We start from the raw sequence: 18620 nt of genomic DNA on the forward strand, positions 1-18620 counted from the left end.
TTTTAACATATTGTGACGTTTCTTAATATGATATAACGCAAAATTAAAACATGTTATTTCGCTTAAAACATGAAACCAGAGTTAAAACTTGTTTTAACTCATAGTTTGAACATAGTATTAATGTGACGTTTCTGAATATGAAATAACGCAAATATAAAACATGTTATTTCGCTTAAAACGTAAAATCAGAGTTAGAACTTGTTTTAACTCATAGTGTGAACATAGTATAATACTGGTAGTCCAAAAATATACTATGGCAATCGCAGAAAACTGGCATCATGATTCAGCCAAACATGTACTCGAAGTGCGCTTGAGTTTGTCTTTCTAGTTCTAAATAAGTATGTGCGGGATCCAGCGGCAGCATATCTTTCTCATCTGCAGAATCTTGGGCAACTTGCTATAGGCAAAACTTTAACTTTTATGCTCAAGTCTTCAAAATGTCTATTCACAGTTGGATCATAGAATGTTCGTTGAAAACTTTACTCCAAAATAATTACATAACCAAATTCAAAATATTACATGATGCTAGCTCATCGTGTTTTTATTGACACAATTGCACTTGTATTACGCTTCGATCATTTGAAAAGTACGATTCTATTTGTTCTTGTTTCGAACTAGACAAGAATAGTTTCTATTGTCAGAATTCATCAGATATTCGGTTTAATGAAATACTGCTATTCTAAAGACGGAATAATTCGACACGAATGCACCAATTTTCATCTCATCCTTTGAGCCAAAACATTGAACAGAGATAGCAGATCTCACTCCAACTAATGGTTTTAGTATAACAGATTAATTATGGAGCTGGGATGAATGAAAGTACCGTTACCTTATTTTTTTATTTTCAGTGAAGTTTGGCATTGACAGACGGTTTCGTGATTTTCGTTGAGCTTCTATCGTATCCTATCCAGAGTAATCTAGAAAATGGTACACCGTTTGTACAACTTGATTTCAGGTGTCATTCATGAGCTTTTCATACAATAGATTTCATTGTGATTCTATTTGAAATTTTCTTATTACAAAGAATGCCGATCATGTTTAGCAGTATGACGAAGTTCAGAGACCTTTCGATTGACGCGAAATCGAAACTGATAAAAAAAACATTTGTATCAATAGATGTGTTTATGTATGTAATTCAAAACGTCATTAGGAATGACGATGCAAAAAGCAGAAAATTTTCCTTCAGTTGTCTCAAAACTGTTTCAATTCCTGGCCCTTGTTAGGTGATGGCCTTACAAACTCTTCTTGGCTATACTGGTTACCGGTTTTTGGTTTTCCAAAACCCGCAAGTAGCGGTGAACTCATACGGAACTCGTCTAGATTTTTTAGAGAAGTTAAGACCGGTTCCGATTTAATTTCATTCGAATTCGGTTCCGGTAAAACTGATTGATTTATTTTTGAAATTTCAAACCGTCATTATAAGTGTCGAAACAAAAAACGAAATAAATTTCTAAACTCGGCTCCAAACTATTACAACTTTTAGGTTTTATTGCTTAATGGACATACAAACTTATTCTGCCTATACCAGATCCTGGTTTCAGGTTCTAGAGGTAGCGGTCGTACACTCTTAAACGAAATTCTCATCGATTTCGCATTCTAAAATTCGAATAAAAAGCCTTATGGTGCCATACTATGTGCAATGAAAAAATACCTCCTGGGAATGAATTATTGTTTTTCTTCAAATAATTTTTTGTTCCCTTTTGTCTTTATAGAAAGGTAATAGAATTGTTGGAGAAACCGACTTCTGATCGAAGCTCCGGAGACCCATAGTTATATACCATTCAACGCAGCTCGACGAAATCGAAAGAATGTCCGTGTGTGTATGTGTCTGCGTGTGCGTATGAGCACCTTTTCGCGTTTTTCTGTACGCTCACTTTTCCCGGGATGGCCGAATCAATTTCAACAAGACTAACACGTCGGGCTCTGGAAGTACCGTAGAAGTGGAGTAACCGACAAACCACAATTTTTTCTACACGCTCACTCAGGGCCAGTGAAATAGGTGGGTACGATGGGTAGTACTACCTATCCGAAACAAACCTAGGGTGGTAAATAAACCCACCTGAAATTTTGATCCAAAAATAGTGGCAATATTAGTTTTATTTATAAAAATAAGAATATTTGCATTGTAACTCGAAATAAGAAATAAAATCAAAATTTTAGAATGCTATTACTCAAGGTAAAGCAAGGATGTGAATATATACAACAGAGAGGTGAGACGTGACAATGTTCATTTGAGCAAATAAAAATCTTTTAGTAACTTAACTTTTACCTTCTATCGAAGGAGTCGAGCTTAAGCAACTCATCAATGGAAATCACTCGAGTCTCTGGTCGATGTTTATTATACCTAGAGCATATAGAAACTTAAACCATGATTTTTCCAGCTACCTGTTGCATTTTCGGATCTCAAAGCTTATATGACTCCGGATAAAAAATAGTAGATCCATGTTTCGTCCACTGTTTCATACCACCGCACAGTGGTTCAAAAGCGCAATTCCACGCTCTTAATTGATAACTCATAGGAACGTGGTTTTTGAGGTACAGTATCTTCAGCAAAGTTGCTCAGAATGATAAACGCCATCTTTTAGAAAGTTATTTCAAACAAATTTGCTTAAGGTTTTATTCCCGTAACTTAAGTGTAATTCATGATATAATCTATTTTCTGAAAAGGGTGTTCTAAAACCAGTTTTTGTAAGAAAACACATATATTTTCAATTTATATGAGTTTTTTATGTTATACAAATTTTTTCATCATTAAAAACTACACAACTTTCTCAAACATACTATGCTGCTATCATTTGAGTTTAATGAAATAGAGCCATTTTTCATGTTTTTTTTACAAAATTCCAACTTGTCTATCATCAAAAGGCGCAGAAAGGTGCAGATGAGACTACTTATATATTAAACTACTTCAAAAGAGCTTTTACACCGTGGTTGAATTACTCGTATGCGATCGTCTGCAGGCGAGATATGTTCTTTTCAAATATCCTTGTCCTTGACATTTGGAATGATTAGGTTCACTTCATGTCAGATCAGATTTTAGTATATATTCATTACTATGGTACTTGCCACAAAATATGATTTTTTTTGCACATTGAAGTCTAATAATTGAATAGTTTAGTAACTGTTTTGTCACGACTTTCAAAAAAAGCAATCATCAAATCGAATTAAGTTATGTCATCTTCTGGTAGAGAAAAGTATGATTAAAACTCATTTTTTAGTTATTTGTATTTATTTTATGATAGCTGACAATGTTCTTAACCAGCTAAAAGACTCCGACATATTCTTCTTGGACTGTTTTGGCCATTCACGAATATTTGTAATCAAAGGATCCGATAAAACTAATAACCAATTCATGGGATCCCGATTTATATTTATCCGCAGAGCTTTTCTATATAAAAAAAATACCAAAAAATGACATAACGTAATTCGACATGATGATTGCCCTTTTTCAAAGTCGTGGCTTCTTATCTCACTTTCAAAAAACGTCTGTAATGATTACGAAACTTTACTATTTGTAGACTTCGATGTCCATAAAAGTCTTTTAGTGTGAGAGTTACCATGGTAACGAATATATACTGAAGTCTGATCTGATATACAATGAACCTTATCATTGCAAATGTCAAGGACAAGGATATTTGAAAAGAACATATCTCGCCTTCAGACAATCGCAGACGACTAATTCAACCACGGTACGAAAGCTCTTTTGAAGTAGTTTAATATGTAAGTAGTCTCATCTGCACGTTTCTGCGCCTTTTGATGATAGACAAGTTGAAATTTTGTAATAAAAAACATGAAAAATGGCTCTATTTCATTAAACTGAAATGATAGCAGCATAGTATGTTTGAGAAAGTTGTGTAGTTTTTAATGATGAAAAACTTTGTATAACATGAAAAACTCATATAAATTGAAAATATATGTGTTTTCTTATAAAAACTGGTTTTGGGACACCCTTTTCAGAAAATACATATTTTTATCTCACTTTACGGGGGATTAATCACATAAAAAAATTGACAAAAGATGGCGACTATCATTCTGAGTAACTTTGCTATAGGTACTGTACCTCAAAAACCACATTCCTATGAGTTATCAATTAAGAGCGTGGAATTGCGCTTTTGAACCACTGTGCAACGCAAGAAAACCTTTTTGGAGCGACAAATCAGTGCCAAACAGCTATCTGGATCGTTGATCCATTGTTGGTTTTGTTCGATTCGAACGCGGCATCCATTTGGAAATGATCTTTTTCATACCCAGATGTTTGCGTATGATCGTAAAGACTGTCCCAGAAAGTATGGACGCACTTTGATTTCGCTGTAAATAATTCACAAGTGTTAGATATTCAAATTTTATTCGATATACTGATAATATTAGACTACAACAACAGAATATTATTCTTACATTTGCTACTTAGCCATTGTAGACTATCTGACGCACCATCTTGCGAACGTTCCTCATTAAATTCCGTACAGACTTCTTGGCGACAAGTTTTGACACTTTTTTCAAATCTTTTTCGAACTGTTGAATGGTTTCGGCTGCCGAGACATGTTTCCTAAGATGTGCCTTCGCTAATGCCCAAAATTCCTCAATTGGTCGAAGTTGTGGGCAATTTGGTGGATTCATGTCTTTTGGGACGAAAGTGACATTTTTGGTAGTATATCATTCTACCGTTGATGTCGAGTAGTGTCAAGAAGCAAGATCTGGCCAGAAGATAACAGGATCCTTGTAGCTTCGAATCATGGGTAGAAGTCGTTTTTGTAAACATTCCTTGATGTATATTTCGCTGTTCATTGAAGCAGTGGTGATGAAGGGTTTCGAAATTTTACCGCAGCTACAAATTGCTTGCCAGACCATAGCTTTCTTACCAAATTTTTCGGCTTCAATCGATGTCTCGGACTGGTTTAACACTTGCCCTTCTCGCACCGTATAATATGGTGGTCCCGGCAAGGATTTGTAATCGAGTTTCACGTAGATTTCGTCGTCCATGATTATGCAGTTCAAATTTCCAGCAAGAATCGTATTGTACAGCTTTCGAACCCTCGGCCTGATCGATGCTTCTTGTTTCGGATTACGTTTTGGTTGTTTCTGCTTCTTATAGGTTCGACGATTCAAACGTTTTTTAGCACGAAGAACATTTGACTTCGAAGTGTCCACTTTTTTGGCCACATCCCGAGCTGAAACCTCCTTCTTTTGCTCGAGCGCCTTCAGTATACGTTTATCCAACTGAGGGTTAGCAGGACCTTTTTTTCGACCCGTTTTTGGTTTATCCTCACCGAACTTCCTGATTGCATTTCGCACGGCTTTTTCACTTACTCTTTCCATTTTTGCTATCTTTCTCAGTGACAATCCGCGTTCTGTGCACCATCTGTACACAATTTTTCGACGTTGTTCTGCTGAAAGTCCACGCATTTCGAAACAAACTAATGAAAACGAATAAACAACTGCACCAGTGGTTAGAGAAGAGTGTAAACTACAGGACGTAGCCATAAAAATTGACAGATTCTGAACCATTGCGAAATTGCAGCGGCTTTTTGTTGCGTCCATACTTTCTGGGACAGTCTTTAGAAGCACTTCCAGTTGATTTGCTAACCATGCTAATATCTAATCTCACACTTTTGAGTTTGCGTTCACGATTATCAAAACTGACTTATTTTTTTCTCGATGGCTGCTTCATTTAAACTCGCTTTAAATCAGAATACCATTAATTTTTGTTTTTAATGGATCGTTTATTTATTTGTTTTGTGCGCCGCTCGATGCACGAGACACATTGCTATTGAAAATCGGCTGTATCTTTCTATTCGAGAAAGTGTGGGATGATCTCGATCATCGAGTACTGAATGAACGGATTCAGCACCTTCCATCATCAACCCCAGCAAACTAAACAAAAGCAAAAGCGACAAAAACAAAATCTTCAATCATTGTCTGGCGGCAAAGCAGAGAATGTAGATAGTTTTGCGAAACGACTATAATTGAATGCCGTGGCGCCCGAGCACAGCGAAATATGCTCGGTTCTTCTAGTCATTTGGGCTGTTTCTTCATGTGGTTTCACATGCAGGCTAGTTTAGTTGGTAAAATAATATCCCCGGATAGGAGCTAGCTACGGGTTCGAATCCCGTCTCTTCGGTAGCTTTTTTGCGGTTTTTATTACATGTATTCATATTTGCTTGTAATTTTTCCAATCTGTTTCCCTCGTATGATACTTATCAAATTTAAAACTATCTCAAGTAAAACCAACATCTTAACAAGACTAAAACAGATCATTGACGAACTCATTGAGACTAAAACAAATCATTTACGAATCATCAAGACTAAACCGAAATATTTCAAACTTCGAATTTAAGAGTTTCATGCAAAGTTATTTCGAAACAACGTGTTATAAAAATCGACCTTGCGAAAACAATGTTTTTTCTATCCATACTTTTTTTTCAAAAAATAATCAATGATCAAGTTCAAATGTATTATTGCTGATATTTTTGGTTTCGAGGATGTTATCGAATATGCGACATAAGCGTTAAGTCATGTTTTTCCGACTAACTAAATGAGTTTTTGTTAAAAATAAACCAAAATTCAAGTCAGAAATTATCGTAACGAAAAAAAATGTATTTCAATGAAACTGTTTAAACTGTTTGCACGGAGAACCCTTCGATCATAAAATTGCGATATCGCAGTTTTTGATTTTTGCAATAGTTGATTTAACTAATTTCTTTTTGATTCAACCAATATGGTTTTTGATTTGCATATATTCAAGTAGTTGAAAAATATGTTGTTTTGATGCTGTCAAATGCCGGAGACAGTTGAAAGCAAAACAATAATCGCAATGCAAAATCAACAACCTTTTTAGTTGAAATCTGTTCGCGTCGCTTCAAAATGTCAATGAAAATAACATCGATGGTTAAAGCGTTTGGTGAAATTGTGTTCATTCGATTTAAGAAATTTATGATAACAAGTGTTTATCTAACAGCGGTGTTGTGGTAAAGTTAACCTTGTTTAGGATGAAAAAGATTTGGTGACCAATTAGAAAGTGTTAATGAATGATCATATCGTAATCTTTCAGGTATGCGCAAAAATTTTATGCTTCAAATTCGATCATTGATTTACTTCCAGCAGACTGTTTTACTTCCAGCTGTTTGATACCGATGATGATGTTCATGCATTAGCAATAAAACGCTTTTTGACATGAATTTAATTTTTAAAAGTAACAGGAGCGAAGGGTTTCAAACACACAGAACGCGCTGCGATTGAATGGCGCATTTGAATTGCCGTCGCAAAATTCCAATTCCCAGCGGTTGATGCACCCAAGCTCATATAAATGGACTAAAATTATCAGTGCATAACTTTAGTTCAACCGTTTGAAGGCATCATCTTTCAATACTCATTTTAGGTAAATTTAATAATTTCGCTAATTTACTCGCCCCTCCTGGCACTTTTGCTGATTAAAAACGTTTTTCTACATCAATTATTTCCGATCGAATCAGAAGTATTTTTTTTTAAATTTAGATCTTTACTGTTCTCGATTTGACATGATCATGATCATAAAAATATCAAAATCACTTAGAGATCAGATCAGTTCTGATTTCGTAATAATAATTTATTCCTTGGTTAAGATCACTTGAAATCAGCAGTGATCGGTGGTTTTCCCAGCCCTAATGATATTACATGTCAATATAAAATACTGTTTATATTTTAACAACGATATTTATGTATCAGTAAGTATATTTTGAATATTTTCGCCAATCAATAACATTGTTCGAGTTGACTCAATTATTTGCAATGTCTAAAACAAATAAAACCGATTTATTTTCAACTGACAGAATTTTGTTTCAATAACAACACCAGTTATTTCAACTAAAATATTTGTTGAAATTGAAAGGTATGTGTCCTCACTAATTGACATTGATTTTTTTTTCAAACAGTTGAATTAACCATCATTTCTGCTAATCGAAAATTAAAAATGACAGTTTAGTTAAAACAACAATCGATTAGTTGTACCAAATTTTAACCAATCGAATTCAGAAAATCAACTAATATTCTGGTTGAAATGGGATCGCGGGTGGTTCCGTGTGAAAGACAAAAGAAAAGCATTATCACACCACTGGATGGATAAAGAAAAGGTCTTTCAATGTAGTCTACTTTTAGGTCGAATAGGGTGGATGGGGAAGTAATTGAAGTCGGATGGTGAATAGAAAAGTGACTGAAGTAATTAGTTGTGATGATCTTGTGTACTTCAAAACACCGGCCCTTATTACCGTTCTCACTTCCACTTCCACTTTCACTTCACTCACATATCACTTCACTTGATTTTACATAATACCAGTGATCACTGTAGTGGAAAAAAACTCATTTTTTCAACAAAATGTTGGTGGCGTGATGTTCATAATGACATCAAGTTTATTACTTTTGTCTCTGAAGCGACTTCCGTAATAAGGACCTAAATTCACTTCACTCGATTTTCACCGTGAAGTGACACCCATAATAAGGGTCACAGTCACTTCACTTGGTTTTCACCGTGTAGTGACACCGGTAATAAGGGCCACCATCTCATGTATTTCCTGACACTGTGCTGTGAAATCGCATTGAAAGATGCCTCAATGCCTCATGGGCAGTGGAGTTTCGGCACTAATGTTGCGTTTATACTATTGCTGGTTGCCAGCATGCTGGTGCCAGTGTACTGCCCTCTTAGGACAAAAACATTCAACGGTGGTCCTTTGTTAGTCTAATACTTTGGATCATTGGACCACAGTTGAACGTTTTTTCCTAAGAGGCCAGTACAGTGGCATCAACACGCTGGCAGCCAGCAGAAGTGTAAACGGGGCATAACTCCCTAATGCTTATGTCGTTTTCGTTTTTAAATTGCACTACACCGGTGTAGCAAAAGCTGCACTAAAACCGTTCGTTTTTACCAATTGCACTACACCAGTGCTACACTTTTTCTGCACCGATACCACTGGTGTAGCCAGTGCTGTCAACTGTTTTTTCCAAAAATCTGTATTTGGCGAAAAAAACTATCTGTACAATATCTTTCTCGAAAAATCAAACATCAATTTAGTGCGAAAACTGATTTTGCGACCAAAAAAAAAAAAAAAGGTCGCTCGACCTGGTTTACCCCTATGGAATCCAACACAAAAACTGAAAATCGGTATTTATCTGTATGAAAATTGAAATATCGGTATTTTGAGAGAGCATATCTGTATTCCTGTATCGAGTCCAAAAATCGGTATAAATACCGAGAAATCGGTATAGTTGGCAGCGCTGGGTGTAGCACTCATCAAACGTTTGGCGTAGCTCTGTGCAATGGAATTGTTTATGGTAGTCAATGGTTACTGTTTATGTTTTCGTCATTTTTGTTCGTTTATTCATGCCTCCGTGTAGCACTGCACCGGTGTAGTGCAAATTAAAAACGAAAACGCCATTAGATAGCTTTTCTTTGGTTTCCTATGCCGACTTCGACTGAAAAAATAAAACAAATGGCTGCATTGCGCTGAAATTTGACGTATCTGCCTGAATAAGAATGAACTATAACAGCTATTCTCATCAATTGTCATTGACGTTGGAGTTGGCTGCTTAGAATTGGGAGTTTTAATCAACAGAAGAAAGACTTTTTACTGATTCAATAATATTTCAACATGGTAATGTAAAACTAGAAATACAGCCTCAATTTTAAACTTTGTAAAAATCGTGTAATAAACGTTTAAATATTTTGCGTAGCGGCGTGAAAACACATTTCGAGCAATGGAAACGCATGGTACTTTACTCAAAACTTTACATTATAGTTATGCAGCAAGCTGTCACAAAGCGTAATGTTTTCTCAATTCAATAGAAGTTGATTTTTTATTAGAGTAACATGATTTACTATTTCATTACTCTGCTTAAATGATACAGCTTACGAGTACTAATTGCGCTGTGGCAATGACAAAGTATTTCCTGACAGCTCATTTGAAAATTTCAATGGTACCTTTGACTGTTTCCAGCTTGGAAAAAAATGCAATAACAAGTAAGTTCATTGTTTAAAACATTGGCGAACAAATGGCAATATGTGTTCATATTTTGAATTTTGTCTCACCTGATCAAACATGTAGGCTTACAGTACGTGTTGGCCCTGTTCAGACATGAAAAAATAGTAATGAACTTTCGGTATAATAAGTACTTGATCGATTCCTTGCGCTTCAGAATCAGTTTGATCGGATACCGAGTAGGAAACATTATTCGTAATGAAGGTGACACTGTTCTTTGTACTGTTCTGCGGATTGCTAGCGGTAAGTCAAGCTTCAAGATCTATAGTTTTGTGACTCCATATGTTGTGATTTTTTTAGGTGTCCGTAGCTGCACCTCAGCCACAAATTCTGTCTGGAATAATTTCTGCTTTCGGCAATTTACTTGGAACATTCATTTCGACTTTTAACACCATCCTCAGTGGCGTGCAGACGCAAGTTAACAACACTTTAACAACTCTCACCGGTCTTATTGTAAACGTAACTACAAAGGCCGAAACTACTCTCCTGACTGCTCTGAAGAATGCCAACACCACGCTGACCAACGCTCAAACAACATTAACCAATGTGGCCAATACTGCATTGACAAATATTTCAACGGCATTACAAACTCAGATCCAAACAGCGGTTACAAACTTGCAAACGCTAGTACAGAAGCTCAATGCCACGCTATCGGCTGCTGCCAACAATGCGTCCGCGGCAAACAGCACCTTCGTGGCTAATGTGAATAACCTGACCACAGCCGTCAATACTGCTATTCAGAACGTTACGACTACTTTGGCTACGATCGTCGGAACTACGGTGGCGACTACTGGTAGCACGGTAGGCACCATCATCTCGGGAGTTGGCAGTTTCTTCGGAAATTTGTTCAGTTCCATATTCGGATAGAATGGCGTTAATGAAACCAAATGCAGAATTGACAATAAATAGATGAGAATAGAATCGTGCTTTTTTGCTTGAACTCTAAACTAACCCAAGAATACTCGTAATAATCTATATATTCTACTATTAACTTATCTGGTTGCTTGATGAGGACGTAGCATAACAGTTGGGATTAAAGAGTGTGTTTTGATTGAACGAGTTTAATTGAAGGGATTTTAATGAAGTTCAAGAGTAGCATTCTCATATTGTTTTTGCTTGAAACCCCTGAAACTAATCCAGGTTAGTACTTAAACAAACAATTTAGCCAAACTCTCAATACACACTCAGTACAGTCCGTGGACCATCTCGCGAACTTTTTTAACTTTTAATTAAAATTTGATAGTAGAACGCTTGTTTTTTATCGAGTAATTATATTTAACTAAAATTAAGTGATATCAAGAGGTACTACAAGAAACCACCCACGATTCCATTTCAACCAGAATATTATTTGATTTTCTAAATTCGATTGGTTAAATTTTGGTACAACTAATCGATTGTTGTTTTAACTAAACTGTCATTTTTGTTTTTCTATTAGCAGAAATGGTGATTGAAACAACTAATTTAATTAGTTGAAAGAAAAATGCTGTCAATTAGTGAGAACACATACCTTTCAGTTTCAAAAAATATTTTAGTTGAAATAACTGGGGTTGTTATTGAAACAAAATTATGTTAGATGAAAACAATTAGGTTTTAGTTGTTTTATACATTGCAATTAGTTGAATCAACTCGATCAATGTTATTGATTTGCGATAATAATTCAAATATACTTACTGATATACGTCAAGATCTATTTGAAAAAAGGTCACAAAGTATTGACATGTAATATCATTAATTATTAACAGGGCTGAAAAAACCACCACTGCTGATCTTAACATCACTGATCCCGTACATAAAAAATTACTTCTGCGATTTCATCACAAAGGATCGTAGCCAAAGAATAAATCATCGTCACGAAATCAGAACTGATCTGATCTCTAAGTGATTTTGATTTTTGTATGATCATGATCATGTCAAGTCGAGATCAGTAAAGATCTAAATTCTAAAAAAAAAACATTACTGAATCGATCGGAAATGATTTATGTAGAAAAACGTTTTAAATCAGCAAAAGTGCACGGAAAGGCGAGTAAATTAGCGAATATTGAATTTGTCTAATGAGTATAGATGATGCCTTCAAATGGATGAACTAAAGTTATACACTAATAATTTTAGTCAATTTATATGAGCTTAGGTGTATTAAGCTCTGGGAATTGCAATTTTCTAATTTTGGGAAATCAAATGATAGGTGGTAAGCAGAGATGGATTATAATTCACACCGGTACGTAAATTTGTTGATAAAGATAAGGTATTCGATTTCGTACACGCGGTAATGAAAACGATAACCTACATCGAAGCTTGATTTCGAAAACACGAGTTTTCAACCGTATTGAAAAAAAAAGATACAAAATTGACATTTTTCCATGATTTTGAAAGATGCAAAATTGAGATTATCCGTGATTTTGAATGTCTCATTGACACGCGTTACCCTTAGTTATTAATTCCTGTATTTTCACACATCTCAGCAGGGGATCAACGATTTTAGACGTATGTCAATCGGCACTCATGTCTGAACTTGATCATATGTGATACTCTTCCACAAAGATCAAGCTGATCAAATCATCCAATGATTGATCTTTCATGAATCAATATAAAATGATCATTGAAATCACTACCGATTTTGTGTGACGAAAGAACTTACCTTACCTAACAGCTATAGTCCTGGGGTGTCCTTTGATGTATCAAGCATACGTCTCCACATAACTTGGTCCATGGCTGCTCGTCGCCAGCCACTCAAGGCTTCTGAGATCACCCTCTACTTGATCGATACACCTTGCTCGCTGCGCTCCTATTCTTCTTGTACCAGTCGGATTAGATTCAAGAACCATTTTCAATGGGCTGTCGTCCGACATCCTTATGAAATGCCCAGCCCATCGTAGACGTGTGACGGAAGATCAGTACCGATTTTGATCGATGTGATTTGAAAATCACTGATCAACTGATCTTAAAAAGATCAGATCAGTAGTGATATTTATTGGGAGAAATCACCAGTGATCTTCTTTGGCAGTGATCTCGATTAGACGATTTTTTAATCTTGCTTTTCCAGCCCAGGTTATTAATGAATGTATTCTTAATTGTTATCAACTATATGTTAATGTGCGCTTATGTCTAATTCTGCGCGTAGAGCTTCTACGCATTGGAATCTTTGTTTTCATTTTTTGGGCCAATGCAAATGTTTTTTTTTATAGATCATGAAAGAAGAAAAACATTTTTCTTTTAACATTGAACCAATCGCTTGAAACATAAAATTTTTGCGCATACCTATAAGATTAAGAGTTGATCATTCATTAACATGTATTTAACGAAAACGATTAAGTATAGACGAACGCATATACATTTGATTGAGGACCTTTCAATATTAGCAATCTTTTTAATTTCAATATCTCTGTACAAATACAAATGTGTGTGAATTGTTTGATTTTTGTAACACCAAATGAGTAAGCGTTTTCTAATTTGTCGCCAAATCTTTTAATTTTAAACAAGGTTAACTTTATCACAACACCGCTGTTCGATAAACACTTGTTAAGGAATCATAAATTTCTTCAAATCGAATGAACACAATTTTCCCAAACGCTTCAACCGTCAATGTTGTATTCTTTGACATTTCGAAGCGACACGGACAGATGTCAACTTAAAAATTGTTGATTTTTCATTGCTAATATGGTTTTGTTTTCAGCTCTCTCCGGCATTTGACAGCATTCAAAACAATACATTTTTCAACTACTTGAATATATGCAAATCAAAAACCATATTGGATAAATCAAAAAGAAACTAGATGAATTAACTATCGCAAAAATCAAAAACTGCGATATCGCAATTTTATGATCGGAGGGTTCTCCGTATATAACTGCAATATAGAGAACGTAAGAAGAACTTCGAGGAAAACTTACTGCGTTTGACAATGTATTGAAACTTTTTCTTGGGGTATTTGCTATGACTGAGCGTTAAAACAAAATATACAAAAGTTAATTTGACTATATATATTTTGGTAAATTTGACAATTAATGAAAATTACTTGTCATACGACGAGAATTTTTAAAATCCAATCATATTTCATAATAGTCGTTTGGCATATCAGATCAACAATAAGAATTCGTTCTAATTCACTGTGATTTTGAAAGGTCTAATGCGGCCTCATCGTTTTTAATGATCTGCTGTCCGACCTCGCTGCGGCTCGTTTGGATTTAACTGAGGGATAGCCCCTAGCTTTGGGTAATCCGAGCAAACGCCTGCAGAGGTGATTTCTGACACCCACTTCGCAGTGGCCAACACTTCCGACGGCGGGTCGCCGCTGCACTCGCGGTCTTCGACCTGAACCATCTATGACGAACAGAATATTGTACTAGCACTAAGTTAGTTGCTCCTGAGAGCGCCATGCTCACAAAAAGTAAGTTGCTTATGATTTGTTCATAAAATGTGAGAGCTGAATATCTTAATAATATGATGTCTTTGGCGATTCTTCACTATTATTCGACGATTTTTCTATAAAACTGCAAATACATCGTCTGTATTAGAACTGATTTTAGAAACCCGAATGATTGGCAAAGAAGTTCACTGGTTACATAATTAAAATCGTCTTCCTCACCCTAGAAAAATACTATGGAATGAACATCAAAAATTACTTATAACAGAGACATAATTGTTTTTTTATAATTTTTTCAGATATGATTGAACCATCACTACCAAAGTTTTATAGTAATTTGTTGTTTTGGCGGTTTCATTAAAATTTCAGTGAAAAAAATTGGTAACTTCTGAGAAAACAAAAAGTGCATTTTGCCTCAGGGGGTGCGTTTTACCCAATCTTCCCCCAAATCGAATGAAATGTTCTTATTGAGCATTCTATACCCTTATGGCTACTCATTGACACTAAGAGAGCCTAAAACTAAAAAACCGTTTGAATATTCCGTGATGAAAACAAACATTAAATGTATTTCAGGTAAAGTACGATCCACACGTTACATCAGGTGAATGTTACCGGCAAGGAATGGAAATGTTTGTAACACTCCTAACCACACTATGTCAACTTTATGGAACGGTTTTACTTCCGAAACGTATGTACGTTTCGATAATGAAAGTCTTAATTTAATCTAAACTTCCGGCGAAGTCTCGGTTAACGTTGACGGAAGCTAACTGATAGCATAAATCAAATAAACATAGATTTCCCAGTGTAATAGTAATGTAGTTGAGCAACCCGTGACAGCAAAAGCATCGTCTGGTGGAGAATGGGTGCGTAAATGCTTCTAAAATGCATGCATAAAGTGGCCTGCGCATTTAAATCAACCACAGTAGCTAATGGAAAAAAGTACACCCGTTTCTCACTAGAGGTGCTGTTAGTGTCACCGTACAGTGAGAAATCTATGTTTATTTGATTTATGCTGATAGCATAAATCAAATAAACATAGATTTCCCAATGTACGGTGACACTAACAGCACCTCTAGTGAGAAACGGGTGTACTTTTTTTTCCATTAGCTACTGTGGTTGTGTTAAATGCGCAGGCAACATAAGGCATGCATTTTAAAAGCATTTACGCACCCATTCTCCACCAGACGGCGCTTTTAGTGTCACGGGTTGCTCACTTACATTACTATTACACTGGGGAATCTATGTTTATTTGATTTATGCTGATAGTTTGAATCATACTTAAAACTGTTTGATGGTAGGTGTTTCAAGTATGTAGGTGATGAAAACAAAATAAAACTCCAAAATGGCAAATGTGCATTTGTGGCTGAGAATGATCTGTCAGAAAAGTTCATACTAGAAAGCTATACCGTATAGTATAGCAAAAAATCTCTTGTACACTGTGCTATCATTACCAAGAACTTTGTAATTTTAAACGCTGTCTGTTCGATTTCGCTTATGTTGTTCAAGAAATGCTTTAATTTCACTGCTCTAGTTCCCTTTGAAGCTCTCCAACAATTATGTATTTTGATATTCTGTTTAAGTGAACATGTTTATGGGTATCTTTACCATGATTTATAAAACGCAATTATACATTTTCTTCTTACCTACCAACAGATTTGGCGTAAGGATTTACCTGTAGCCATATCAAAAGATTATTTTGTAAGATCCTCATTCATCAGATTTAAAACTTTTCTTTTTCCTCTCTTTCCATTCGCCAGGACTTTCGAGTGTTGAAAATTCTCCCTAGTGACCTGGACGAAGTGGAAGACATCAAACAGGTCGGAAACGAGTACTATTTCAAAAAAGACGTAGAAGTGATTGATGACTCCGAGAATGAAATTGTGCCGGTTGCGGAAATCGCACCCAGAAATGACTCCACCACACAGTTTACGGAAACACTTGACATTGTGGTTCTTCCGCCGCCCACCAGAGATGTCGATGTTTATGATAGTAGCTTAGACAAGATAGTGGGAGTAAATGATAGTGTCGAAAGCGATGAAAAAACTACCATTACCTTGGTAGATTTGATAGTCCCAACGATGGGCTCCAGTTTAGAAAACAGTACTAGTCAAAAGCAATTTTTGGATGGAAGCGTTTCAACATACGAGAGCAGCTTCTCTACACAAGGGACATTCTCCACGAAAGGAACGTTTGTCAATACTCCACAAAGTGGCTATCCAGTGTTGGTGACGACCTCAGCGTCATCCGAACCGCCGACTAAGGCTAGTGATGAATTGGATGATCAGAAAAATTTAGAAAAAGCTCCTGATGTAGAGTCAAATGAAATCGAAGAAAATGCTAAAACGTCGACGAACCTTAACAACGAAACCGATGATGATTTCAGTTTCAACAATAGGACTTTCAGGAAAATGCAGGAAACTGTATTAGAGGAAATGAGTGGTAAAAAATTCGATGACAGAGAGGGGTATCCAGTTTCTTATGATTACAGTGACGAGGATGATTTTGAGCAGGATGATAACAATGATGACTATGAAGAAACAGAGAAAAGAAGCCACAAGAAATATATCAGGTAAGTACGTGTTCAAGGAACGTGAGAATGCTCGACCATCCAGTGCATCTTTTTGTTTATTCCATAGAAGTTTAAAAAGTGTCGGGACAAAAACAATACTGAAATCTTGATAAATGTTCATGGACAGTAATTGTGCTGAATTTCGCTCTTCACTATTTAACCCAAAAATGAAAGAATTAAAATAATAAATTATATACGTATGATTTTGGTTCGATAAAAATCAACGCCTCAATGAACCAAGCATCGTGAGAGCTTCATTGCAAACTTGGGATGTATAATGACAATTTATAGCATTTCGAAATTCAGTCTAGTCATAGAAAATCTATTTATGCTCTAAAATGTTTAGAGATTTAGAATTTCTACCGACGATCATTGGGGCTATCAAACGAATTCATGTTTTAAACATTGGTTTCAAACATTTAGACATTAATCTATTACTTTTTTGTAGAGTAACCAGCAGTTTTATTAAGGTCTATATTTCCACCTTCCCGATCAATACCGACACGCAGAGGTACAAATTTCCAATATCTCCAGACCGGCTTTCAAAAGTCAGTGAATCCGAAAAAAATTCTCTAAATAGTATGATACGCTAAACTGACCTAACGAACGAAAAAAAACGTCACGGTAATTTCAAAGGTCTGCAAATTTTGACGAAAGTATGCGAAAAACTCGATTTTCAAAAGTCTACAAAAACGAACGTAGGAAATATTTTGTAATTCATATAAAATAGAGTAAACAAAAAGAAACAGTCACTCGTTGATGTTTGTTTTAATCACCGGGAATTTATATGAACATGCTTTTTTAATTCAATAATAACATATTTAAAAGCACACTGCTCAAGCTCTAAGATGCCAAGGGTATATGAATACGCTTAAAAATAGTTACTCAAAAATGAGTAAGATCTCACTCATCTACAGAAAAAGTGGAACAACTCTAATTTAGAGTAACTCCGAAGTTACTCAAATTTGAGTTCTTCCACTGGAAACGATATTTGGGTAAAATCTACTCATTTACTGAGTAATACTTAATTTGTACATGTACCAAAAATAGAGTAACTATCACTTACTATCACTATCAATTTTGAGTGAAATTTTATTTCACATATACCAAATTTGAAGAAAAATTGCTCCTTTTCTGAGTTTATTGTATTAAAATATTAAGTAATTGAACTCAATACTATATCAAGTGGTGGTCGCTTGGAGTAATGTGTCAATCGCAAATTAACATACATGTCAGTTATGCTCAGGCACCAATCATACACTTATTCCTCATAAATGACATTTGAGCATATTCGTTTCCATTCTGAAGAACAACACGGAGTTTATCATTCCGGTTTTTGCAGACACAACACCGTTTGTGTTAAGCGACTCACTCTCGAAATACGCAATCTCACTAACAAAAAATACAACCTGTTGCTACAAATGGTTATTACAACTTTTAGACTGATCTTGCGAATAGTAACAAAAAAACGAGTTCTTGCGTTAAACTCAAATTTAGAGTAGGAGTTACTCAATATCATCGATGATAACTACTCAATTTTTGACGTTTCCATGTATCATTTGAAAATGAGTAACTAGTACTCAAACTCTGAGTAACTTTTTCTAAGCGTGAACATGCTTGCTTGTGTCAAATACGTGGTTCAACATTGGCAACTCTGAGTATGAAATGAATAACCATGTTAAAAAAAACG

General features: G+C 35.5%; 2 protein-coding genes across 3 annotated transcripts in view; both read left to right on the top strand.

Annotated features, from left to right (window-relative positions):
• LOC131428140 (uncharacterized) overlaps nucleotides 1-18620 on the top strand; it is a 251352-nt gene that overhangs the window by 201005 nt on the left and 31727 nt on the right. For both annotated transcript variants that reach the window (XM_058591839.1, XM_058591840.1), the window contains exon 6: nucleotides 16119-16930. In XM_058591839.1, coding sequence (XP_058447822.1) covers nucleotides 16119-16930 — 812 coding nt within the window. The remainder of the gene's footprint in view (nucleotides 1-16118; nucleotides 16931-18620) is intronic.
• Nucleotides 10145-10925, top strand: LOC131428151 (uncharacterized). Its single transcript, XM_058591857.1, has 2 exons — nucleotides 10145-10247; nucleotides 10305-10925. Exons 1-2 carry the CDS (start codon nucleotides 10203-10205, stop codon nucleotides 10869-10871), a joined length of 612 nt encoding a protein of 203 aa, XP_058447840.1. The 5' UTR covers nucleotides 10145-10202; the 3' UTR covers nucleotides 10872-10925.

Source organism: Malaya genurostris, chromosome 2 (genome assembly GCF_030247185.1).
Source record: "Malaya genurostris strain Urasoe2022 chromosome 2, Malgen_1.1, whole genome shotgun sequence".
Taxonomy (NCBI): Eukaryota; Metazoa; Arthropoda; class Insecta; order Diptera; family Culicidae; genus Malaya; species Malaya genurostris.